The sequence below is a fragment of the Cibotium barometz genome, chromosome 37, assembly GCF_041138505.1.
Source record: "Cibotium barometz isolate CiBa-2024 chromosome 37, ASM4113850v1, whole genome shotgun sequence".
Taxonomy (NCBI): Eukaryota; Viridiplantae; Streptophyta; class Polypodiopsida; order Cyatheales; family Cibotiaceae; genus Cibotium; species Cibotium barometz.
In genome coordinates, this window is record NC_141082.1 from 46,719,632 (window position 1) to 46,746,789 (window position 27,158).

Sequence of the window (27,158 nt, forward strand, 5' to 3'; positions counted from 1 at the left end):
ACAAATGATAAATCTCAAAATCAAAATCTTGCATTAATTCAGCCCATCGAGCTTTCCTTTCTCTCAAATCATCCGCATCACACACATACTTGATTGACTGATGATCAGTCAATACCACAAACTTGGAGTCATATAAATAATGTCTCCAAACCTTGAGAGCGTGAATCACAGCATAAAGCTCCTTCTCAAGGGTTGGCCAACGAAATTGAGTGTCGTCTAGCTTTTTGCTTTCAAAAGCAACAGGTCTACCATCTTGAAATAGAGCAGTCCCGATGGCAGTTTGAAGGTCATATCCAGATCGTTATTCCAAGTGATAGACTGATTTGACTTACGTCCACGACCTTTCAACAAGTCGGTCATAGTCAGGCCAGAACCTTCTAAACTCGGTTATAGTCAATGCTCAATCCATCTCTAGTGATCTTGTGTCCCAAGTAAATGATGTCTGTCATGAAAAACTCAAATTTACTTAATTTACCATATAGTCGATTCTATCTTAAAAGAGTTAAAACAATCGTGAGGTGTCTAACGTGATCCTCTAGAGTACGACTATATATTTAAAATATCATCCAAGAACACAACAACAAATTTTCCCAAATGTTCACGAAAAAGATCGTTCAACATTTACTGGAAAGTGGTTGGAGCATTGGTTAATCCAAAAGGTAATACGAGAAATTCATAATAGCCATACCTAGTCTGAAAGGCGGTTCTTTCGACATGCCTTTCATGAATACGTATCTAGTGATAGCCAATACGTAAATCTATCTTCGTGAAATATTTCGCTCCAGCTAACCAGTCAATCAGATCATCTGATCCAGGGAGAGGATAACGGTTCTTAATTGTCAGCTTGTTCAATCTCTTGTAATCTATACACATTCTCCAGGTGTTGTTCTCCTTTCTCCTAAGCAACACAGGTGCACCCTAAGGTGATTTACTTGGACGGATCTGTCCCATTCTCAAATAATCTTCGAGTTGTTTGGCCAACTCATCTTCCTCAGCTTGGCTCATCTTGTAAGGTGGAATACTAACAGGGTGAACACCAGGATGAGGTTAATACAATGATCTACTGCCCTTTCAGGTGGTAAGCCCGATGGCAGTTCCTTAGGAAATACATCTTGAAACGAAACAAGTATCTTCTGTAATTCTTTGCTTTCAAATACACTTAATTCATTGACATCCATAGAAGGTATGAGAAATGAAGAAAGTAGAATCAATACACAATGGAAAGCAGTATATAAAGAAGAATCCATTATATTACCAAAATCAACTGTATTTACAAAAGGTCCCTGAGAAGGATGTATACAATCACCTAAGATACTATACTGGGTGTTCCTATGTTCAAAAGAAAAAATATAACTAGACCAATCTATCTGGACTTGAAGAGTCTTAAACCACTCAATCCCTAATAACAAGTCTACATGTTCTCGGTGCATAATATTGCATTTCAGAGTATCTTTGTAGTCCTGAATCCGGATCGGTAGCATCTCCACCTTTCGATCCCATACTTACTGACCCGCAGGTAGGCGTACCTCATAGGTATGATCACTGGGTGTTGTGTCAAGACCCAATTTCTACACAAGTTTGTAATTAACAAAGTTATGTGAGCTACCACGGTCTAGAAGAATGTGGATTCTATGGCCATTCACTTCTCCATAAACTCGAAGAAGATCATGCAAGCCAAAAACATTAGAGTTGAACAGACAATCAAAACATTTATGAGGGCGAGAAAGTACAGTAACTGACGTACCTTTCAAAGACAATTGGTTAGCTGCCTTTGGCTTGGGTCCTGCGTTGGTCTTTGCACCCTTTTGCTTCGAGCACTTGTTACACATATGTCCTTTTTCTTCACAGATAAAGCAACGTCCCTCCTTCTTGAGCTTCAAAGCCTTGAGGAGACGTTTCTTCTTCGCTGGGGTCGAAGTTGAATACTTCGAAGGTTGGTCCGAAGACTTTCCTTCTGTCGTGCTAGCCATCGGTGCGGAGAACTTCCTTTTGTGCTTGTTCCCCTACTCAGTAACGGGTTTAGACTTGGAAGAGACCATTGTATCATCATAAATACGAGCAGAATGAATGACCTCATCCAAAGTTTTACATTTGTTGTTTTTAACCTATAAACGATATGAGTCGGGTAAACCAGCTACGAAGAAACCCAAAAGAGTTGTGGAATCCATCTTCGTAGCTTTCATCTGCAAGTCCCTAAATTTCTGGAGATAGACCTCATAAGTGAGGTTCTGCGAGGTCATGGTCAAAGTAGTAAACCGGGCAACAACATCATAGTCATCCCCTTTCTTGAGGAATTCTTTCTTGAAGACGTCTTCGAGCTGTGCCCAAGTCATTGGTTTAGGATTGAGTTCTTTCCACCAAAGCAAAGCTTTGCCCGAGAGGAAATCTGTTGCTAATTGGATCTTTTTTCCATCGTCATATGGATGAAACTGAAAATTTACTCGCCACTTATGTAGCCAAGTGTCCACTATCTCCTTGGTACGCTACTTTTACTGGCCTCCAAATTGTTCCGGAGTACTATTGGGGCCTAAAGCAAATGCCAAGGTATCCATACCCGAAAGAGTAGATAGGGTAGTGGTCAACAAAGAGATGGAGTTCTGTAAAGCCTGCATCTGCGCGGCAATTTGTGCTTGACGTTCCAAGGAAGAAGCTTCGAGAGCAACTTTAAACTCTTGGAAATCTGATTTTGAAACAAAATCAGAGCTTGAGAGCTTGAGAGATGTGTGGCAAGAAGCCCGCTTAAGGAGAATATATAGGCTTCCCCAAAAGCTAACTTAGCTTTTGCTTTTGTTTTTTTTTTTTGTAAATATATATATATATATATATTCTTGTTTGCTTTTTTTTTAACACTTAACAAAGCAATAAGTGGGTTTTTTAAACCCTCTCTAAGGTGCAACAAAAAACAAAAGCAACGTGGGGTTTTTTTTCTTTTTTACAAAAGCTAAATTTATAATTTTAAAAAAAAAAACCCTGTAGTCAGCAACTTTGCTTTTCGCAAATTCGTGCAGCACTTTAGCGCCGCTTTCATGCCATCCGACGAGTGCCCACATGCGCCGCCTGCTTGCGTGTATCCGCCTGCTTGTGAATAACGCCCGCTTGCGACCGCCTACATACGGCTGTCGCCAGCGCTTACGCACCTACGCCTGCGTACACCCAGCTGTGCGAATAGCACCTGACTGCGTTTGCCTGCTTGGCGTGGCCGCCTATGCATCTAATTAGGCGCCTGAGCATACAGTTGGCTGACTGCCCCTGTTTATACACGGCACACCTATGCTGCCTGCGTGTACATCCAGCCTGCGTGCAAGACTTACCTGCATACAGGTGTCTTCGTTTAGGTGGGCTGCGCAACCTTCAGGCGTCACAAAGACCTAAACAGCCTTCGCTTCTCTCTCTCTCTCTCTCTTTTACAAACAACAGCCGACTGACTTCTACTTGTTCTCTCTCTCATAACTGTTCATACAATTAAAACACCTACAGCCCTTCTTCTTTGCAAAGCAAACAACCCATACAAGACCACACCTTCATCACGGGTTCTCACGATGCAAAAGCAACATGCTGAAATTGAAAAAACAGCAGTATGCACAGAAAAAACAGCAAGCTTCTCGAACTCATACCTTTTCTTTGACCTCATCTTCTCTACCTACCGACTTGCTCGTTCACGAGGCTTGCTCTGATACCACTGTCAAATCCCCACCGAATCTCCTCGTGTAACGCTCCTGGTACAAGACTCGAAACCTGCAAACAAACGAAACAAACATGACGGGGGTGCAAGCCTTACTCACCTCCCAACCTCGACAGCCGTGGGCAAGCCCACAAGTCTTGGCTGTCCCCACCGAGCCACGAGCTGAGCTAACTAGATGAACGTACCGACCAATCTCTACCTCGTGACGTCCCATACCGCCACGAAGCTACCCTTACGGGCCTTGAGACTGCTGCTGGCCTCGGCTACATAAAGCAGGTGCACGTCTGCACTAGATCCAGGCTCCTGACCATAGAGCTCTCACAAAGACACACGAGACTCTATATGACTAATGACTAACCTTGGCCACCCTTTTATAGGCTCTTGGCCGTGTTAGATATCATCCCCTACTTGCTGGCTTCCTATTTGGTGTCCTATTTTAGCCTCTAGGGCTGACCATGTTAGTCTGAGGGGCTGGTCACCCCTCACATGTATTTTACCCATATTTATTCCCCATTTATGGTCATGGGTATTTTTCCCAATCGTGGAGACATTTATCACTAGTCGGCTGCCTTCATGTAGAGGTATATATAGCCGGCATGCCTCCCTCATATTTCATCGCTTGCCTAGCTTGTCTAGCTACAGTCCCTCACTTATGAGGTTCTCCCCTCTTGCTCGAGACATGTATTCCTTTTGGTGATGATATTGAGAGCAGGTTCTCACTTGTGTTTCCTCTCCATCTTTCTCTCTCACTCTCTCTCCTGTGTTTCCACTTTCCCTTCTTCCGCTGCACATTCTATCATGGTATCAGAGCGCCGGTGATTTTCAGCGTTGGATGCTCCCTCCTCTACCTCTTCATATCTTTGTTTTTCCGCCCATGGACAGATCTGCGTTTTTTCTCTAGTTGAAGCTTGCGTTTCAGATTTTCAAGGGCTGATTCATCACCACTTCAGGGCGTCAGTTTGCAGCCTGTAGGCAGCCTGACAGGGTGTTTTTTCTGGACAGCATACCTGCCCATCTTGGCGGCACCTTCCAGGGGTTCTCAGGCATTTTTTTTTCAGGTCTGGACAGCAACATAGCTGTTCCAAACAGGCTGCGTTTTTGGCCTGTTTGGGCTTGCTTTCCCAGCCCTGATCTTGGAGCTCTCTGGGCTCCCTTTTGCCTATCCTTTCTGGTTATCTTGTGCCATCCCTCCCACCCCTTGATTGTTCTTTGCAGCAGTTCTTGATCTGAGGCTTCAACGTTTCCATATTCAGCCCCTTATACCTCTGCGTTTTCAGATTTGCAACCATGGTTGCTGCGTTTTTCTGAACCGATCTTGCTGGTAGCTCTACCTTCACTTGGGCTTCATCTATTGGACCCGAAGGTACCTTCTCTTTAGCGTTTTTCCTCACAGGAGGTGTGGACACTGGTTGGCCTGAAGTTTCAGGTTTGTAGCCCTTGTTTGGCTACGCTCGGGACATGTATTCCTTTTGGTGATGATATTGAGAGCAGGTTCTCACCTGTGTTTCCTCTCCATCTCTCTCTCTCACTCTCTCTCCCCTGTGTTTCCACTTTCCCTTCTTCCGCTGCACATTCAATCAAGCCGGTCATCGGGCGTCCACACTTAGGCGCCCGCCCGTCCATTACTTGGGTGCCCGCCCATTAGTATATCCCTAACTTAGCTCGCCAATCAGCCTGCCTAGCTCCAAGCTTCCCCAAACCTCGAATCTAGTCTTGTGTGTGTGTAGCACACGGTAGATACACTGTGCACATGACAGTCGTCCCAATGTGTAGCAGAGAGGGTGTGAGCATTGATGTATGCGCTGAAGAAGGCTGAGATAAACACTGATATAAACCCTGACGTAAGCCTGATGAAAGCGCAAATGTGGGCTGATGTGAGCTGCAGCAAAACGCAGATGTCTGCTGAAGTAAAACGCTGATGTAAGCTGATGTATAAACGCTGATATATGCTCTGATGTGCGCTGACATATGCTGAGGTGAAACACAGATGTGAGCACAAGAAGGTCTGATGTAAGCGCCAGAATACAGCCTGATGTTGGCTGATGTGAACCCTGAAGTAGGCGGCCTGAACCAGCAGAGGAAAACGCAGATGAGAGCCTCTGCTTGTAGGCGGCCAGATGGTACCTTATATGGCGATGAAGTGGTACACTGATGATGAGGTATGGGCAATGTTATATATATAGTAAAGGGGGGTGCTGGTCGGTCACCATAAAGGTGTAGGCCAGCAGCCAAGACAAAAACCCCAAAAAAAAAATATAATATAAATAACTAGAAACTCCCTTTTTAGGGCTGGAAAAGTGTTGTTTCTTCACAGTATACCATCTATTGGGAATTCATGCTCCTCTCATGTTTCATGTTCCTCGTATTCATTGATGAGATTTCCATGGACAGTTTTGTATCACTCCAATGAGATAGTTTGTTTTGTTTCTATTTTATTTTCCGTTCCATGATGAGATATGCCATGCACATATATGACTTTGTTCTCATAGGCACATTGGGTCTTTAGTAGACGTTCGTTCTCTCTCTCTCTCTCTCTCTCTCTCTCTCTCTCCACACACAATGGATATCTTCCATCCACCATAACTTTGACTTATACGTGTGCAAACCCTAACCCTAAACCAACATTGGTATCAGGGTTTTCTTTTTAGGGTTTTCGCATGTTTTCAATCCACTGCCACAGTCATCTCTGCTGCTGACCATAGAGTCGTCGTCTTCATCACCATCAGTGGTCTCTACCGGCGCGTCTACCGCCAGGCGAACTTCCTCCACCAACACTGCTCCAACCTGTGCGCTGCCCCTGGCTTGCTCACCGCTTGTTGCAGTATCTCTGCCCTTCCTAGCCCCCCCCCCCCCCCCCCCCCCCACACACACACACACAAAAAAACAATCCAGCTACATCACAAACGCCCTTTGTTGCCTTCTCCACGTGCTCTCATCACCTCCAACGCTCACAGAAGCAACTTCCCCGATGGTTTTTGCACCTTCAAAATGCCACATTAGCAACATATTTGAGTCTTTTCAAAAATCAAGTAAAAAACACCACATTCAAGCTCCTACAATCTCAAAAAATTAGGGTTTTTAGAAACCAGTCAAAATTGGCCAAATTGAACTCCACAAAATTTGGGGCTTTCTGCAAAATCAACCTCTTGCATGGATCTCAACAAAAGTACTATTGCCTTTGAGAAATTCTCTAAGGTAAAATTTCCTACATAGCAAACCAAGATTCTCACGCGAGATGGAGTCTAGAATGCAATCAAGGACACTACAAAAGAGCTAAAAGGAGAAGAGGGATCCTCAACAGTGCAAGCTTGGCTGAACAAGAACGACAAAGCACTCACGCACATCGGCTTGGGACCAACTGACAACCTCGTACATCATTTTGACCTAGACAAGCCGGCCAAAGAGGTATGGGAAAAACTTAAGAATCTCTTCGAAAACAAGATCAATATTCCAAAGTTTTTCTTAAGCAAAAAATAGTCAATATAAAAATAAAAGAAGCTCAAACTCTGTAAGAACACCTAAGCAATTCGCCAATGAGGTGATAGCTCAAGTGGTGACAGTGTTTGCCTACGTGTCATGTGCATCCGTTAACCCCAACGCTCATAGACATGTATATTCTCATTAGCAAATATATGGGTAGATTTAGGGACATATTTAGAGCAAATTTTGCAGCCCTACATGCTTCCGGAAGTGCCCAAGACATAGCCCAATGATTGGGATATCTTCTGGGTGGAGTTTGGACACAAAATATGACTTTTTGGACAATGTTTTGTGGGAAAAATTAGGCAAAACCGAGTTGATTACGAATTGATACCTTTTCCCTATAAATAGGATCATTAAGCATTCATTAGGATCATCATTCAAAGATCAAGAGGATCCATTTGTCAGAGTCTGCGAGGCAGCAAGGACACAGTGGTGGATCAATCGGAGCTTCTCTTGTCTAATTGCAAGTAGAGGACCACAGGGCCGCAAGGATCCTTGGTATGCATCATGAAACTACGAATGATGATGCCACCAACCTGGACATTTCCCAGTCTGAAAGGGGTCTGGTGGACTCCAAGATGTTTAAATATTTGGAAAGTACAAGCTTTGGGAATGGGGGATTATCCTAGAATACAAAGGACCACACTCCTAAAATTTAGGAGAGTTGCTATTTTTGGCCTGACTCCGATGGAAATTTTGTTCGCGTCATTACATCTGGAATTGAGCAGATACCAAGAGTTGGCAAAGTGCCTATGACAGAATGTCTACTAGTTGGGATATTTTTAGAGCTAAAGATTATGGGAGAATCCATCTCTTAGATTGGGACATGTGGCAAGAAAGTGGATCAAAGTGAGACAAGTGGCCTGACACTTGTTAGAAAATGGATCAAAGTGAGACAAGTGGCCTCACACTTGTCACTTCAGCTATTGTGTGGCTCTCCACTTGTCATTGTAGCCTTCTCTTGCCATTTTAGCTCATGGGAGGCCCAAATCTATAAATTGGAGCCCTCTCTCTTCATTAATAGAGGCTCTCTTGCTGCACACTAGCCTCTACCACCGTTGAAGGTTTCTCTAATGATGGCTACTCTCTTTCTCTCTCGCTTGAAGGCTGCCCATGAAGAATACCGGCTGTTGGGGACTGTTTTGGAGGCTTCCATCGCGAAGAAATACTGAAGGCAAGGGTATTCAATCATTTATTATGATTTCTAGCCATTGCATGTGTTGTACCAGCATTTGTACTTGCTGTACCTGCTGTACCAGCCACTGTACTTGCTGTACCAGCCACTGTACCTGCTGTACCAGCCACTGTACTTGCTGTCCAACCTGGATAAGAATTCTAAGGATCTTACCTAGTTCTATACTGACCATAGTTAAGGTAGTGGGGGAACTGCCATGGGTATCCATAAGAAATGGAACAGTTGCATTAAAGATACTATAGTCAACCCATCTAATAAATGGCTTGAAGTTAAGATGGAAACTAACTTTGAGAGATACATAGTCTCTGTGTATGTTGCTAGCCCTACAAGTTCTAGGCCGGCATTACGGAATTATCTTCTTCAACTTGACTGCTGGATCATTCTAGTTGGGGATCTTGTAATCTCTTTCCAATCATCTTGTGTGTCTTTAATCTCTCCTTAATCTTACAGTAAGTTTCCAACCCTCTTGCAAGCTTCCATATCTCTACTAATCTTGCTATAACCTCTTTAATAAATATCTAACCACCTCTAAATTTGGTTGAAAGATTTAACAGCTCTTGTCTAATCCTCCAGTACCCTTCTAACCTCCCTAATCCTCCTCTAATCCCACACAACTTACTTTATCTTTTTGTAAGCAAGTTCTCAGCCATGGAAACATCTAATAGGAGACCTAGTGATTCCATCTCTGAGTATGTTCTTAACAACTCTAGAAATGAGCAAGGTATGTGGGTTGGAGAGAGATTCAGGGGTTAATGACGTGGTTTACTTATAGCCAAGCTCAAGATGGCCACAAAGAGTCAAAGCTTGTAGTGTTTTGGAACATCATTGGAAGAGAATAATTCTAGCTTTCGGAAGAAGGCATGGTGGTAGTGGTTCAACATGTCTACATGGCTTCAGACACTCATCTTCCTCCTCAAATGGCAAAAACCAAGTTTCATTGTAATTCTAAGTATTTTGTTCTTAATGTGATTTTATTCAAATCATTTTGTCATACCCTCATTGTTCACTTCTTTTTTTGGTGGTTTTGTGTATGCAGACATATTCCCATCAAGTTACATAGAGAAAAAACCAGTGAAGAGAATAACAGGGACCTTCAATGCTTTCCATTTCACTATAGGTTCCCATCAAGTTACATAGAGAAAAAACCAGTGAAGAGAATAACAGGGACCTTCAATGCTTTCCATTTCACTATAGGTGAGGTTTTATTTCCTAACAAGAACCCTATGACACTTCTTGGCAGTAAAATATTCTTTTTTACACAATCTTGCATAGTTCCCTCTAGGCCTAAAAACTATGAAAGACTTGAAAGCTTATATTTCCCTCATTAGGCAATATTGAGTGGCCAATCCCAAACACATAGAGTGTAGATGCCTTCAAGCAAATAGCAGATATCCGTGAAACCGCAAAGAATGGTTCACACCGTGAAGTAGCAGGTAGCAGTTCATGCTATGAAACAGAATATACTGATTAGACACATTAATCTTAACCATGTCATACTAGCGCACATAGCTAATTAAACACATTAATCCTAGTAAACATCATACTAGTGCACATAGCTTGATTATAAACATACTAATCATGGGATAGATGATATTAAAAAGCGCAACCAAGAATAGAATATCCCGAAATCAAATAATGGCCATCCCCATAGAGGATATGACTAACATTCCCTCTTACTCGGGTTGTAATTGACCTCAATTGTATGGATGATATGAGTGGATGAAATTTTAGTAAGAACGGGAAAACTTTTTGGGAATCTATTTGACATGTTCAATAGGATGATTCAAGATATTTGCCATAAGTGTTGCTAGTTTGTGTAGTAATGGTCTCATGGCCAATAATAGACTTAGGTATAAGATGTTCTTGTAGTTTTAGCATATGTTATTATTATTATTTTATCCTTATGTACCAGCCATTGTACCTGCTATACCGACTGAATGGAGAGTTGTACTTGCTGTACCAGCTCTATTGCATGGTTTTTGGGGAAGAATCAGTACCCACACGGAGGTATATGGATTATATTGTTGGCTCGACATTTCTACAGCCTATGTTCCGGCTCAGTTGCCTTGTGTTGGGCTGTGTTATGGCATTTGTATATGGATAATCCGGCATCTCTCGTGGGGAGAGTAAGGCCCTCAAAGCTTGTACATGATATTATTCTCCTTGGGTAATAAAATACTCCAAGGGGGGAGTCGGCCCATTCCGGCCTCTATGTGGTGTCACATGTGCAAGATCCATTTTCAGCATTTGTGGATGTTTTGTCCAGCTTTATATTTTATGCAAAGTGATGATGGATATGTGTTAAGGCTGTGGCCATGTTTAAATGTTTTAATATGCATTGATGGTATCAACAAGTGTGTCAAAGGCCCTAGTCCCCCGGGCACCGCCGCCGCGAGTTACAGATGAATCAGCAAGATCACTTGCATGAAGCTCTGAATTAACAAGATCATTGTATATATAGCATGTTTTGGCAATATACAGTAGATTAGGTCTCTCTCTCTTTCTCTTCTGTGTCTTTGCTAAACATAAGATTAGCGTTAATCATGAATACGCTTCCGCGATGCACGTTACACTAGGACCAAGAGGTCTTGGGTTCAAAACCCCCTTGATGCTTCCTCAACGGCATCGCCTACGAGCAGATAATTAAGCACCTACGGGCGGTGGAAAATCAGTAACTATAGGAGGATCTTGGGCCTAATGTCAGTTGGAAAAAAAAACACCCGAGCAATCTAGGCTCATTTCTTTAGCAACTCGCTGCCCTCAAGGCACAAGCTGACGAGAATGACATGAAAGTGGTACCTCTATCCGATATAGAAGAGATTCCCAAGTATGCAAACACCCTCATTGTTCTTAGGGTGGCTCATTGATGAGGACCTTCTTCCTCAAGAAGCTTGCAGATGTTGGATTTGAAGCAAACTCATGTCAAAGATGAAACACAAGGGCAACCAAGTAAGATCAAAAAGTTGCTGCAAAAAACTTCGACACTCCGAAGATAGGTGCTTCAAGCGGATGGCCAAAAAGCAAGCTGAAGATCATGCAAATCTGGTAGGAGAAGAAGAGGACGTAGATATAGATGTACCAGAGACATCCACAGCACTGGAGAAAGCCCACAGAGTTAAGACTAATCTTTCTCTTAAAGAGGAAGATTATGATTGGACTTTCTAGATTTCCTACTTTGTATAAGTCAAGGGTTATCTCCTTGGGATGTCTCCGAAAATCTGATAATAATCTTGTGTTTTTCTTGAATTATAAAAGGCTACATGTTTTTCACATATCCCTACTTAGAGCCATGGAGGTTTGTTTTGAGTAGACTAATGTAGACCCAGTCATGAGTGGTCAAGCTCTTATATACCTTCATAAGGTCAGAAAAATCTGAACTTACGAATTGAGAGATTTGAGAAAGAAATAATAGTGAAGAAGGACAAAGATAAAAACAAAGCATTTGAAAGATCAAAAATACATAAACTAACAAACCTAGCTACTAAGGAGAGGAAATCAAAAGATAATATCAAACGAAGACTTCTAATTAAGACATTAACACAAAACAAACAAAAAACAAATGCAAACAAACAAAAAAACAAAAAACAAGAAACAAGAAAACTAGAAAACAAGAAAACAAACCAAAACAATTACATGAATGAAAGAATCTTTTAAAAATAAATAATAAAACACACACACACAAAAGCATACACACTTTTTCTTAATAAGAACTTAAACCTTTTGAGAAGAGATACTAAACAACACCACAAAATAGCAAAACAGAGAACTGTAAACTCTGGACCTAAAGCACTTAAGAGCCAGAACCAAACATTAAACTAAACTTTAAAAAAGACTTCGACTCAAAAGTGCAACCATTAACTCCAATGTCTGTCCAAACATGAAGTGTAGGTTCATCAACTCTATCATGCATAGCGTGGACAATAAGCTATGACATCCCTACTCACATGACATTCCTACTCACGAGAGAAATGTTCCACAACTCAATGATAGATTCTATTGATGTGATATACGTGTTCTTCATTGAGCAAGTACAATGCGTTTGTAGGCTTGCAACCTTACCTTTTGACCCATACAAATATCTCACACTAATAAGTGTATGCCACATGGCCCACTTATCTTATCCAGCTATAAGAGTGTGTTCACACACAACTAGCATAATAACCCTTTTAGGGGCTCTTCACACACACACACACACACACACACACACACACACACACACACACACACACACGCACGCACGCACGCACGCACGCACGCACAAGGGTTCACACACGAGAGTGGTCAAGCTCTTATATCATGCCTAACAGGAGAGTTTCAGATGTTAGCATACTATGTTCTTTTGTATCACGTGTTGCAGTTTAAAGCCCAAATCATCATGGCTATTGAAGGACTCCTCAAGCATCTCCAACTTCACTCCGAAGGGAGGGTTGTTGGATATTCGAAGTCTAGTAGGTGGGAATGCCCTCTTAGGTGTGAACACCCTCTATATATGTGTACTTGTTATGAGCATGTGAATTGTCCTATGAGTCACAGGATAAGTGTGCCATGTGCCATTAGTGTGTGTGTGTGTCCCCAATATGTGACATGTGTCCAGCTATGTGTCAAAACACAAGGCTACTCCCTAGCCTACAAAAGCGTTGTATTTAGTATCACTTCAATGAATCTAATCACATCATTGAGTTGTGCAACAATCACGGCAAAGGATGTAGGGTTGCAGAGATCAGCACAGGATGAGGGGGAGATTACAGATTATGGCAGGCATTTTCTCACACTCGGGAGTGCACATGGGTTGGTCATATACAATGGCTTATCGAGATGGCAAGGATCAAATGCTCTCACACACTGGAACTCTAAAGGGGAAGCGAGCGCAGTGGACTACTTGATGGGATCTCCTTCATTGATACCTGATGTGCCGGGTTTCACGATTTCCAGTAGGCCCATTGGCATAGCAACCGATCATGCATACCTGAGTTTCACATTAGTAGGTAGATCCCCGAGAGATGGGCCAGCCACTCATCTACCTAGGTACCCAAGATATCAATTTACACATGAGACAGTTGGGGTTTATCGGGATGCAGTATCTGATGGCTTGTTCGCTTTAGACCCCCACAGCCCTCTGGACGAGATCACGAGAGGATTGGTAGGTGTGCTACATGCATCCGCCTCATATGCATTTCCCTGCACTATGATCCCTTCCACCCACCCCCGCAACACTGCCCCACAGAATAGTTGGTATGATGATGAGTGTCGTGAGACACGAGCACAGCTACAGCGTGAGATTGCCATTGGGTCTCACACGCATAGACAAGCCAAGTGATCTTTCGACGCCTTGTGCGGAGGAAGAAACGAGCCTATCTGGCTAAGCTAGAGGAGGAGATCTACCAACTCTTCCTGGGGAAGGACAGCAAGAGGGCATGAAAGATGTTTCAGAAGAGAACCTGGTACTCTGATTACTGCACCAGAGGCATGGCATACTTATGCTAGAGAGCTATATGATGCACCAAGACAGCCCCCCACCCCCCGTCCACTGGGAGCTAGACCGGCTAGCAACACCTTTTTTACTATGCGGATGGTGCTAGATGCGATAGTCAGGTTACAGAATGGAAAGGCACAGGAGCATGATGGGCTAGTTGGAGAGCACTTCTCATATGCACGAGACACTTTGGCTCCGCTCATCGTACATGTGTCTAATCGTGCCATTTGTGAGGGTTTCCCGACAAGCTTGACAGAGCATATCATTGTACCACTCTTTAAGAGTGGGGACCCCATGGTACCAGCTACTATAGGACGATCATGATTGGTCATTACTTGGCCAAATTATATGGCTCTATATTGGAGTCGGAGCTGAGCCGATGGGCAGAGAGGCATGGTCATCGACCACATGGACAGGCTGGCTTCAGGAGAGGATTTACTACCTTGGATCACATACTAACACTTTGGGCACTTATTGAAGAGGGCAGGGCACAGAAGAGAAGGATATACTGCTGCTTTGTGGACTTCCGAAAAGCCTTCAATACCATACCACGTGCCAAGCTTATGCACAAATTGCATGACATTGAGGTACCCGAGGATATGCAGTTGGGAATATATGCTTTGTATGAGTCTGTGTGACAGGCAGAGTCCAAGCTCCAGGTGGACTATCTGATAGGGTGACCAGCACGATAGGGGTGAAGCAAGGATGCCCACTACTCTTTGGACTGTACATTGATGCGGTCTCTGATTATGTAGACAGAGTGGGAGGCCCAGGGGCATGCCTAGCAGGGGTGTTGATACCCATCTTGTTATATGCTGATGATATTGTTCTAATCTCAGACTCTCCGGAGGGATTACAGAGACACCTAGATGCATAACAGGCTTTCTGTGCGGATAGAGATCTGACAGTGAACCTTGGGAAAACCAAGGTTATGGTGTTTAACACCACACAGGCATGGGTGACGAGATCAGAGCCTTAGTTCACTTTCCGAGGGGAGCCGGTAGAGTGCGTCAATCATATGTCTACTTGGGAGTTACTTTCTGTCACGTGCACACCAGTCAGGTGTACAGTGACATGGCATCATTCTAGCATCATTATCATCATCAGGAGTCATCAGGTATTTTACTGGCATTTATGCAATTTTATAGGCATTTTTACATGCATTTACGGGGCAGCCGACAGCAATTGTGGACATGACATCTGGCCGACAGCCCTTATGCTGGCCGACCAGCAGCATGCTTGCATATATATACAGGCGCCTCTCCATTCAGCCATTCAAGCTCATCATAGCAGCATTCAGCCCAGTGTGCTCCAACGCATCTCCTCCAGGAAGCCTTGGGAACAGCATATCCAGCAAACGCATCAGCATCAGCATCATTTTCAGCAAACGCATCTGCGTTTCATCATCAAGTCAGCATTCAGCATCTGTTCCAAAGCCTCCCTTCAGCGTTTCCTTCCCAAGAAACAAGGGAAAGATAGTGGACAGCAGTTCATTCAGTTCATTCAGCATAGTCAGCATATAGGCAGCATATTCAGCATATAGGCAGCATATTCAGCAGTACAGATCCATTTGGATCTCATTGTAACATCATTCATTCATCTAATATAGCTGCATTGCATTGACACATATCTGTCTCTCTTGAACATCATTAAGTGCAGTTTAGTCAGACTAAGGTTGTGATTACTACGGTCTTAAGCCCTCACATGTCACATTGGTATCAGAGCGTTACAGGGTAACCAGCCTTAGAGCATGTTCAGTTCATCAGTCATTCAGTCAGACATCATTTTTATCGCTTCCGCACAGTTAAACCCAGTTCTCAAAATTTTGCAAGCCACCCTTAGGGATTTTCCCTTAGGTCTGGATCAGTAACCCATCCATCTGCATTCTTGCACAGCATATAGGGTTGCACATGGCTTGCATAGCAGACATCTTAGCAGTCATCTTAGCAGTCAGTCTTGCATACATGTTGCCCATGAACTCTCTGGGAAACAATGACATCCATCATCAAAGGAGGACATAAGTTTTGGGCTTCAACTAGCAGCAGCAGGGGGTTTCTCTTCCACAGAAGACGGAAGTTTGCTCCAACATCGCCTCAGGAGGTTCAGAGCTTCAAGTACGACGGAGATGGTAGGTGAAAGGTTCCCACAGGCAAGTCAGGGGCGACTCAGGTATTTGCCATTCAATTCCCGCAGTACATGGAGTCTTGGCTCAAAGGATTTCACTCCTGCAGACGGCCTCAGTCCCGGCAGCAGAAGACAGAAGGGGGCAGTGGTTCGGAGGAGAAGGATCACAGAGGAGTCGAAGGTTGCCAGGTATACCACCCAGCAACAGTTTAGCAGCGGGGAATGTCACGTGCACACCAGTCAGGTGTACAGTGACATGGCATCATTCTAGCATCATTATCATCATCAAGAGTCATCAGGTATTTTACTGGCATTTATGCAATTTTATAGGCATTTTTATAGGCATTTATGGGGCAGCCGACAGCAGTTGTGGACATGGCATCTGGCCGACAGCCCTTATGCTGGCCGACCAGCAGCATGCTTGCATATATATACAGGCGCCTCTCCATTCAGCCATTCAAGCTCATCATAGCAGCATTCAGCCCAGTGTGCTCCAACGCATCTCCTCCAGGAAGCCTTGGGAGCAGCATATCCAGCAAACGCATCAGCATCAGCATCAGCATCAGCATCATTTTTAGCAAACGCATCATCATCAGCCCTCAGATCTGCAAACGCATCTGCGTTTCATCATCAGGTCAGCATTCAGCATCTGTTCCAAAGCCTCCCTTCAGCGTTTCCTTCCCAGGAAACAAGGGAAAGATAGTGGACAGCAGTTCATTCAGTTCATTCAGCATAGTCAGCATATAGGCAGCATATTCAGCAGTACAGATCCATTTGGATCTCATTGTAACATCATTCATTCATCTAATATAGCTGCATTGCATTGACACATATCTGTCTATCTCTTGAACATCATTAAGTGCGGTTTAGTCAGACTAAGGTTGTGATTACTACGGTCTTAAGCCCTCACATGTCACACTCACAGGACCACGTTTCTCCCTAAAGGAGGCAGCAACAGCTAGATTAGCTCTAGGGCATGCAGCCTTGGGGGCACTTGAGAGGCAGCGTGCACACATACAGTTTCAGGAGCCACGCACCAAATTGTGGCTATTTGATACGCTTGTCACACCGACCCTCCTGTACGGAGCTCCAATTTGGGGGCCCAGTATACATCACAGATCTGAGAGAGGGACAGATGAGGGATGGAGGCAAATAGAGAGACCATTCATTATGATGATTGCCCACATGATTCAGAGCAAATCATCAGTACCACATGAGATTGTTCGGGCTGAGCTGGGTGTCCCACCAGTAGTAACCGAGGCCCTATTCCAGGCAATTACCTTTTTACAGCGGCTATGGGAGCTCCCTCAGCAGAGGTACTCCCGATTGGCATTGACCTCATCCATACAGTTGGCAGAGGATGGAGATACTCATTGTTGGTACTCTCAGATGAGATCATGGTTTGACCTACATGGTTTGCGGATAGAGGCACTACCACCCTTTCAGTACAATCTGGATTGTCCATTTTTGGATCTCACCCGCTCAGAGCAAAACCGCGTGATCAGGATGGATATCATCAGAGTGGACACAGAGAGGACATGGACTATCCCCCTTGAGCCCTTGAGCACGAAAATGGCTCATTACAAGAGCCATTTTCTACACCTCTCACCAGATGATTTTATCACCCGCCAGGCGTACATGGATGTTGTAACACGCGGAAGCTCTGGGGGTCTTCTTTCAGCCCTAAACACTCTTGGAAACCATCTGATGCAAAACGCAGATATAGAGAGAGAGTAGAGAGAGAGAGATGTGCTGGAAATTCAATATATTCATATGGTACAAAAAGGTACTCAGTCCACAGCCCTAGGCTGCCTTGAAAAAAAGGTGATAACACCCAAAATTTTGTCCTAAACTAGGACCCTAATGATCAACCCCATAAAGGAATGAATGACTACAACAATGAGCTCATGTGCCTTTTATAGGCCTCTTGGACCAAAGGAGATCTCGCCGACCAGCAGTCGGCCAGCCGACTAGAGATACATCCCAATATTCTGCCGACTGGGCCTCTTCATGCGCCTAGTCTCCTGAAGTACAGCCGCCGCCTCCTGATCAAGTTCAGCTGACAAACACTTGCAGCCAACTAATACCACCAAACAGCACTCCTTGCTTCACTTCTGGTTCTTCAAAGTCTTTATCTGGCTGCCTCTTCTGGATCAGCGTCTGAAGATTGTCCATGGCATTGATCATGCACATGACATCCCCCTCTGCTAAACTTGATGACGGGAATCCAACCTGCTCTTGGATGACCGTCATCATCCCAATCCTTTTCCCGAAGTCCCTCTGTCATCCATCCATCCCTGGCAACCCTTTTCTCTGAAAGCCCGGCCTGTTCTCCAAACCACTCTGTCACAGACTAAGATCTATGCATCTAGTTCCATCAAGTCTACAATCCATCCCTGCCCTGACTCTGAACACCGTCTTGGTCTTCATTCCTGAGAAATGAGTCTGGCACTCTCACATCACCCTTGGAGGATAAACCTCCCTTGGGACCGTTGCCCGAGAACCTATCTGGCTCATAGGACTGCCATCCCCTTTGGCACTGTGGAACACCACCAACAAACCTCCTTTTGTGTTCCTTGCCTTGGGCTTCGTATCCATGTACTTTCCTGTACCTTGGATCTGTACACCATCATATGGGACTGATTCAGTGTTTAGCTTTGCTGAGCCTGATGCTCTGATACCAATGTAACACGCGGAAGCTCTGGGTGTCTTCTTTCAGCCCTAAACACTCTTGGAAACCATCAGATGCAAAACGCAGATATAGAGAGAGAGGTGCTGAAAATTCAGTATATTCATATCAATATGGTACGAAAAGGTACTTAGTCCATAGCCCTAGGCTGCCTTGAAGAAAAGGTGATAACACCCAAAATTCTGTCCTAAACTAGGACCCTAATGATCCACCCCATAAAGGAATGAATGACTACAACAATGAGCTCATGTGCCTTTTATAGGCCTCTTGGACCAAAGGAGATCTGGCCGACCAGCAGTCGGATAAATCCCAATATTCTGCCGACTGGGACTCTTCATGCGCCTAGTCTCCTGAAGTACAGCCGCCGCATCCTGATCAGGTTCAGGTGACAAACACTTGCAGCCGACTGCCTCTTCCATGCCATGCTCCAAATCCAATACCACCAAACAGCACTCCTTGCTCCGCTTCTGGTTCTTCTTCAGTCTTTATCTGGCTGCCTCTTCTGGATCAGCGTCTGAAGATTGTCCATGGCATTGATCATGCACATGACAGATGTACACCTATCACATGGGATACGTTGTGCCATTGGACAGATCCGGACCTCATCACACCAGCTGCGGATTGAGACAGGGCGATATGTGCATCAGATCTTGGATGACCGCATTTTTCAGCTATGCTACCAGGAGGTAGAGACACAGGAACACTACATTTGCCGATGTACAGTCTATTATGAGATCCAAGGGAGATATCACTGCCTCTTCCGAGAGGGTTTTGGGCCGTTACGCAGGGCCATGGAGTTTGAGGATCAGAGATGCCTGGGATTGTCTCGACTTGAGCTCAAGAGACACAGAGAGACCCTCTTGGCAAACAGGAGGCCGAGCCATGATGTACCTAGACAGAGGACCCTGATAGATTTCTTCGGCACCAGCACCAGCAACCAAGCCCACACACCTCCTGATACCTCCTCCATTGGGCCATCAGGGCACCGACCACGCTCCCAAGGAGTCACCACTGATAGAGCGGTTATCTTATGTCGTGCTCATCGGCCACGCCCACCAGGATCCTGACCACGGCATCCTCACCATCGCCAGATCAGAGCCATTACTGCTCGGCATCGGAGATGCCTACCTCGCTTCTACGACCTCTCCATTCTAGACAGCCCCATGGTGGAGATACTTGATCTAAGGAGAGGGCAACACTTCAACTGATCAGCATACATGGATCTACCTGATATACATTTTTCAGTATTTTCCAGTATTTTCTACTCAGTATCATCTCGAAGTCTTACAGTTCTGTTCTTATAACTGTAGGACAATCAATTTATTGTACTTTTTAGTCTCATTTAGTTGTTCTCTTTGATGAGACACCAACTTCAGATGTATTCTCACTTTTGGTCTCATAGGCCACTATGGCCTCTTAGAGAGGTTAATATATCATTTCATTTCTCTCTCTCTCTCTCTCTCTCTCTCTCTCTCTCTCTCTCTCTCTCTCTCTGCGCACGCAATGGATATCTTCCATTCACCATAACTTAGGCTTGTAACTGTGCAAACCTTAACCCTAAACCAACAATATATGTGGCCCCCATATGCATGGCACAAAAGACGCATAGCAGCCTCCACATGCATAGCCAAAAGTCACATGGTGGCCTAGATATACGCACAAGCATATGGAACAAAAATCGCATGGTGGCTTCAATATATATATGGCACAAAATCACATGGTAGCCCGGATATACATAAATAAGCATGCATAAGGTTTAACAAACGGAGATTTACCTGGCAGCAGCATGGAATCGCTCTCCGACAGACAATCGCAGAGACAGGGGGTGCAGGAGCCAACAGAGCCTACAGCACCTTCGGCAAGCTGCCAGTATAGAGGAGGGCCCACGATATACACTGCAAGCCCAAGGGCCAGCATTACCACAACAAGCTTGAGCCCAGAAAAACCGGACGCCCTCTGCGGAGGAGGCACCATGCCTGAGAAAGGCTCTTGCGTGTGTGCGTCTGTGTCTGTGTGAAAAGGCAACGCTTAGGTGAGTGCCAGGCCTTGTAGCTGCTGGAAGGTAAAGTCAACTTTTGTACGAGGAGATCAACGCTGTATATCGGTACGCAGAGGATACAGTAGATTCGAGATGAAGTGAGACTGAGAGGCAAAGAGAGACGGTTTTATTCAAAAAAAAAAAACCATTCTCTGCCATGAACCGTAAACCTACCTCCACGAAAATTTTTTTTTTAATAGTATAAAAAATCTATGGAGGAAAAGCATGCAAATGAAAGTCAGCGACACGTGTGTCGATGTACACCAGTTCATAGGATTAGTACTACATTTATTTATTGACCATTTATGTCAACCTCGGTACATTTGAAGGCTTCAAAGTTCACTCGGTGTTATTCATACTTTTGGGTGTCAAGTGATTCTCTCATTTTTCAAAATATAGTTGGGAACCCTTGCTTGGCACCTCTTTTGAGGCTTCCAAAATCAAATTCTACCCAAACCTCCTCCTCCTCTTCCCAAACCTCCAAATTCTTGCCACGTGGTAGCTTTGTAAAACTCTTCCTTAAGATAGGTTAATTTAATTAATCTTTAGATAGCTATATATAATCAATAAAAAAACTTTAAATAAGACAAAAATTTACAGATAAGACATAAATATTAAAGAGTATTCAAACTTTTGAAAATAATATATAAAGTTTTTGATTTCGAGTCTATAGATGTTGAAAGCTTAAATTTGAATTTTGAAAGAGAAAGGTGATAGCAATTTGGGTGGTTACAATTATAACAAGATTCTCTCTAGATAGTGTTTACTGGCATGTCTTTAATCAGTCAATATTTGAACTGTTAACCTCTCCTCTAACATTTATTTGAGAGAGAATTATTAATAGGTAAAGGAGATTACGTTCCTCAAATTGCTTTCCCTCCATGCTCCAAATTCCAACACAAGTTTCTCTATTGTGGAGACTCTCAACTCTCGAGGTCTCGAGTCTCCACTCTCAAGTCTCCATAGTTCATTGTCCAATCTCCCTCATCGTATCCTGTAGGCTTTCGTTCGATGAGCTTTATTGGTCAGTGACTTATTAAAGTTTTTACTACAAAAATTATGTTTTAGTATATTGTTTTCTAAAGGGCAACCCATAAAAACTCTTTGGCATTTGAAGACCAACTTAAAAAGCAACTTTTCTTCTCTAAAGGCTAAGCCCTCATACAGGGTTTCAAATTGAAGGCCAAGGTAGGGTTACAAATTTCAGGCCTACCTAACAACATCAACCCTTGGACCCTCCTTCTTAGAATGCTTCCTTGAACCTTCTCTTCTTAAAGGTTTTCAATCGTGTTCTTATCTTCTTCATATATTTCAAGCATGGCCATCTCTTAGAGCCTCTTCCTAGTTGGCTATTCATTCACACACCATAATCCATAATTCGACTAGAAAATTAAAATCACCATGAAAATCATGGATTGTTGGCAATCGTAGAAGGGAGATAGAGCCATTCGAAAATATATGCAATATTTGATTGAGGTTTCTACAATTAGCAAACTTTTCAATCCGCTCCGATAAGAACCTCGTACAAGTGTGCATGTTCGAAAAAATAAAATGTAATGATCACGGCAAAATTGTTTTAACCATGAGTACATGTGATTTTAAGGCAATAGGTTATGTGCTCATGTGCCTCTCCCATATGTTCTTGCAATGTCTCTGCTCCTCCCTTGGCAACATTGCTTTGTCTCGTTGCCACCCCTTTCTTCCTCCTCATTGTTGGCAGTTTAATATGAAGGGATACATAGATAAGGTTGTTTGTGAAGACAAGCCTCTTTTTTGTTTAAAAATTAACCTATTTCTAATTAAGATTCTCAAAAACCTTAGAGTTAAAGGTTAACCAACAATTCACACAACTAATTTAACCATTTTTCACAAGCATGGCCCCCTATTTTATGGTATGTATAATCGAGGCTAGTACAACTTAAGGTTTCTATGCTAAGGTTACTAAGGTACACCTAAGGTTTGAGAGGCATATGGGCCCCTATTTTGTAGTTTATGTAATCAGGGTTGGCACCCCCAATTGATTAACCAAAGGTTTTTAGGCTAAGGTTATTGTTTGAGAGGCACACTAGCCACCCACTGCCCCTATTTATTTTCCGGCTATGTAGCGCTCCATTTGCCACGTTTTTTTGCCTTCATCCCTTCCTCTCCCACGATTTTCCCTACTTCGATTCGATAAGCAAGTTGCACAGCCAAGAAGTGTAATCTAGCCCAAGCGTGCGTGTAAGGTCTCCCCCATCATAAATAGGGGAAACCTTAAGAAAGTACTAAATCTAACAAGAGAAAAATTTTATACTCAACACCTCGACCATGTAAAGATACAAAGATATTACTAATAGATAAGACCTAGTTTTATTAGTTCTATCCCCCCACAGGGGGAGCGTGGTCTCCTAAATGACTCTTAAAATCAAATCACCCATAGAGTGATTGGCCTTAACTTGGGCAACCTCTATTCTTGATTCTTAGATACAACAATTTTTTCCCCATCTATGCGAGGCACAGTCGTGGCCTAATCCTCTAGAGTAGGGTTGCCCCCCAGGGACCTACTTACCTAATGTAGAGCTTTCAATTAATTCTGTTAGAAAGCGACCCGACTAATTGGATCTACCTCTTCGTAGGATGGTGCCGTCAAGGCATTCCATCCTCCCACATTCCACCCAACTCACGCCTCAATTCTATTTTCTAATTAGTCCTACCACACTGTGTGACATATATAAACAAGTTCCTTAATTAATGACCTTACACAACAGTGTTCGTTTTAATAGCCCTTGACAATGATACAACAATGCTAGTAAACAAGGGATTTAATAAAAAATAAATACAATGTTCAAATCTATCCATAGCCAGATTCAAGCTCTCTTATTCCTTTACTTTATTCTGCCGATGATTTAGAATTCGGCCTTCCAGCCTCTATAGACTGGGCAATCCCTACGGGAACATCGTCGTTGGTAGCTGGCGCGAGGACTCAAGCCGGCCTGTCGCTCTCTCAGGCTCCATCGCTTGATCCTCCTGGTCCCCCTCATAGGGATGTCGACACGCTAGGATGGGCTTATTCGCCTAAACTGGCAAGTCTCATCTTCCCAATGGTAGAAGGGATACCTTAGGCCGAGACTCTCGGCCTCGTTAACGTTGCCGCCCGACTACACAAGCACGAAAATGGGATTAGCATCAAGGCGAGGAGAAGATGTATTTTTACTTTAACTTAATCAAGATAACAACACAATTGCTTAACTAAACCATGGGATATTTGAAACAACATCATCTTCTCAAGAAAGCATTTCACATGAATTTTGGTATTTTCAAAGCAAGGAAAAGTAACACCTTCTTTCTTATTTAATTAATGCTAACATTAAAAGTCAATTAAAAAAAACCTCTTTTTAAACGATTACTGGCCATTAGTTCCTTACAGGACTCTTCCGGGGAGAGTTGGGGCCACATCTGGCCATTCTCTCTAGGGTCGTTGTTATGCATGCTTCCCAAGGCGGTATTTTGGCATCTTCGAGGAGGAGCCATTCTATTCACTTTCTCGTAGCCCACGCCGCCAAGAACTCAACACTTCAGTTGGATCACGAATTGGAGTTTGTTTGCTCACTTTAGAAGCATAAAACTCTTATGTGGGAACCACCTCTAAGAGCCAAAGTGTACTTACTAAAGTCGCTACAAAGGGGGTAGGGGGGGAAGGTGTCCTTAAACTGGAATTTAGGGCAAAAGCTTGCACTTAGAGGGAGAGAAGGGGAGTTCTCCTTCAGTCTATTCACAGCACCGGGGGGAAGGGGGAGAGAGAGAGAGAGAGAGAGAGAGAGAGAGAGAGAGAGAGAGAGAGCAGTTTAGGACACCCTCTCCTCAACACAAGGATGGGATGTTGAAAAAAAAATCTACAAAGCCTACTTGGAGATGGGCTAAAAAAGGGCTTGCTCTGAGAGAGGTTGCAAAGGGCCGTTAGGTACAGTCCCACACAGAGTGTTGTGTACGGACTGTCGAATACAATCTTTACACAGAGTGTCGGGTACGGCTAGCATAGAGCATCAAGGTATTGGCCATGAGGGAGCTAGGGGGTTTATATAGGGGCTTTTGTGGGTATGGGTGCAGGGAAAGAAAGAGCAAAGTGGGGTACAAAGGACGATGTACGGTGAAAGTACCCTAGTCTGTGGCTGCATGAGTCTGGGGAAAGAGATGGTGATTGTACACGGGTAAATGTTAACATATTCCTAGGGTTAACAAGAGCTATTACCATTATCTTATATTAATGAGTCAAGGTAGATACACCAAAAGGTCATACATTCAATATATGAAGCAATGGTATCCAAATCTACAACTTGGACGGGTGCCTGTAAAGGTTTGATGGAATACTTATAGCGATTCCCACTTCAAGAGCGTGTGGTAGTAAGTTAGGATGAAGTCTCAAGTGATGTACTTCATGGATGTATTATGAGAGTAGTCATTGTAATAGCATTAGGCCTCTTATGAGCCTAAAGTGCCTGACCAGCCATAGTTTAAGTGAGTGTGAACACTTATGGCCATGTATATAAGTGAATATCTCTCATATACAAAGAACTCTCCCATTGTGCAATAGAGTCTTTCTCTTGCTAATCTCTCTATCTCTCTAATGCATGCTAGTGTGTGTGTGTGAGTGAAGTAAGGTGAGAGGAGGGACGAGTACACGTAGTGCAACGCGGCGGTGTGACAACGCTTGTAGACGTGGTGGAATTGCTTCTCAAAGAGTTGTAAAGCTTAGAGACCTTAAGGGTTAGGAGCTCGGCCATTGGAAAGATCCTCACGACAGTTGTGGTTCACCAGGTAATCTTTTGTTGGATATGTGTTAAGAAGGGTTAGGGTGAGCCATAACAATTTTTAGCGCGCAATCATCCTTGGCTTTTTCCATCGTTTTTCTCTAATCTACGCATTACCCATTGCCCATTGTCTTTATTAATGGTTTCCCATAAAAAAGATGTGGTTTTGATGGAGATTTGTGTGTGATTTGGTGTAGAATAGCTCTCATTTTTGTTTTATAAAGAATGTTTTTTTGCTTAATTTTTAGCTTAAATCATTGTTTTTATTGTTTTTTATGTTCCTAGGGCTTGCACACATAGAGTGTGTTAGGTTTAGTTTGCATCATTGCATCAAACGATGCTATGGAATGCAATTTTTAGTGATTTTTAGCTCTCTTTAGAGTTAAACATAGAGTTAGAATCATTAATTTTTGTTTGATTTATATGTTTTTTGTTTGAATTGTATGCATTAGAGTGTTAGAAAGCGTTATGAGTAGCTTAATCCTTTAAAAATTTCTCAAAAACATTAAAAAAAACTCTTAAAATCAATTAATCTTCCTTAATTGACTAGTTTTTGTCATTAAGGGTGATTAATCTAGTTCAAGAGGCAAAAAGATTAGCAAATGTGTTTTTGGGGATCCAAATTGATCATGTAAGAAATCAAAATTAGTGTTTTTGAGTGTTTTGAGAGCATCTAGATGCATAAAAACATCTATTTACATCAATTGGAGGAATTTGGCTCTCTTTTGCTTAATTTTACATAAAGAGAAGAGACTAAAATTAAGAGTTTAATTAATCTCTAATTATAAATTAATTTATACATTAGTTGATGCACATAGCTTAGTAATTTCATGCTCTATCCAATGATGTGCTTAATGGTGTGAATTAGTGGTTAATTAGAGTATTTGATTAGTCTAAAAGAAAAAAAGATTAGTGAAAAGCTAATCTTTGATTAATTCATTACCATTTTTTTACATAACTCGTTAAGGCTAATGAGCATTGAATGAAAAGATGCTAATAAGTTGTTAAATTGTCCATTTTGGGGGTTATTTATTGGAGGGTGTAAGGGGTTGTCTCACGCCCAAAAAAAAATTCAAAATTAATTCTTTTCATGAAGTATGTTGCTTCACACCGTGAACTGCACCCTACTAGTTCACGTTGTGAAGGGGGGTCTGTTGGCAAAAATAAAAATGGACGTTTCACGCCTTAAGGTCTCACGCCCAAAAATAAAAAATATAAAAAAAATATTTCAGACGTTTCACACCTTACGGTTTCACGCCTTAAGCGGTTCATACCATAAGGCCTCACGCCCCCCAAAAAAAACAGACATTTCATGCCTTAAGCGTTCATACCATAAGGCCTCACGCCCAAAAAAATAAATAAAATCAAATTTAATTCTTGTTATGAAGTCTGTTTCACGCCGTGAACTGCACCTTGCTAGTTCACATCGTGAAGGGGGGTTCGTCGACCTTTTTAAAAAAAAGTCTGGAAAACAGCCCCTGTTTGAAGGCTCATATCTCCTAAACCGTGAATCTGATGAATGCGCTCTAGTTCTCGTCCATAAGCCGGCATCGAGCTCTTCAAAATTGGTCTTGAGCATCTAAGGGCAAAATCCATCATTTTGGCTTCTGACTAGCAACCTCAAAATTCGACTCGAAAATCGAGGTTAAAAAAAACGGCGGGAAAACGATTACAAACCATATTCGGG

At 43.1% G+C, this 27,158-nt stretch overlaps 1 protein-coding gene across 1 annotated transcript in view; it reads right to left on the bottom strand.

Annotated features, from left to right (window-relative positions):
- LOC147617328 (uncharacterized) overlaps positions 1–20,765 on the bottom strand; it is a 31,617-nt gene extending 10,852 nt beyond the window's left edge. The window contains exon 1 of the mRNA XM_086776970.1: positions 20,422–20,765. Within this exon, the coding sequence (XP_086633096.1) occupies positions 20,422–20,620 (199 nt within the window). The 5' untranslated portion in view covers positions 20,621–20,765. The remainder of the gene's footprint in view (positions 1–20,421) is intronic.
- Positions 20,766–27,158: the final 6,393 nt, after the last annotated feature.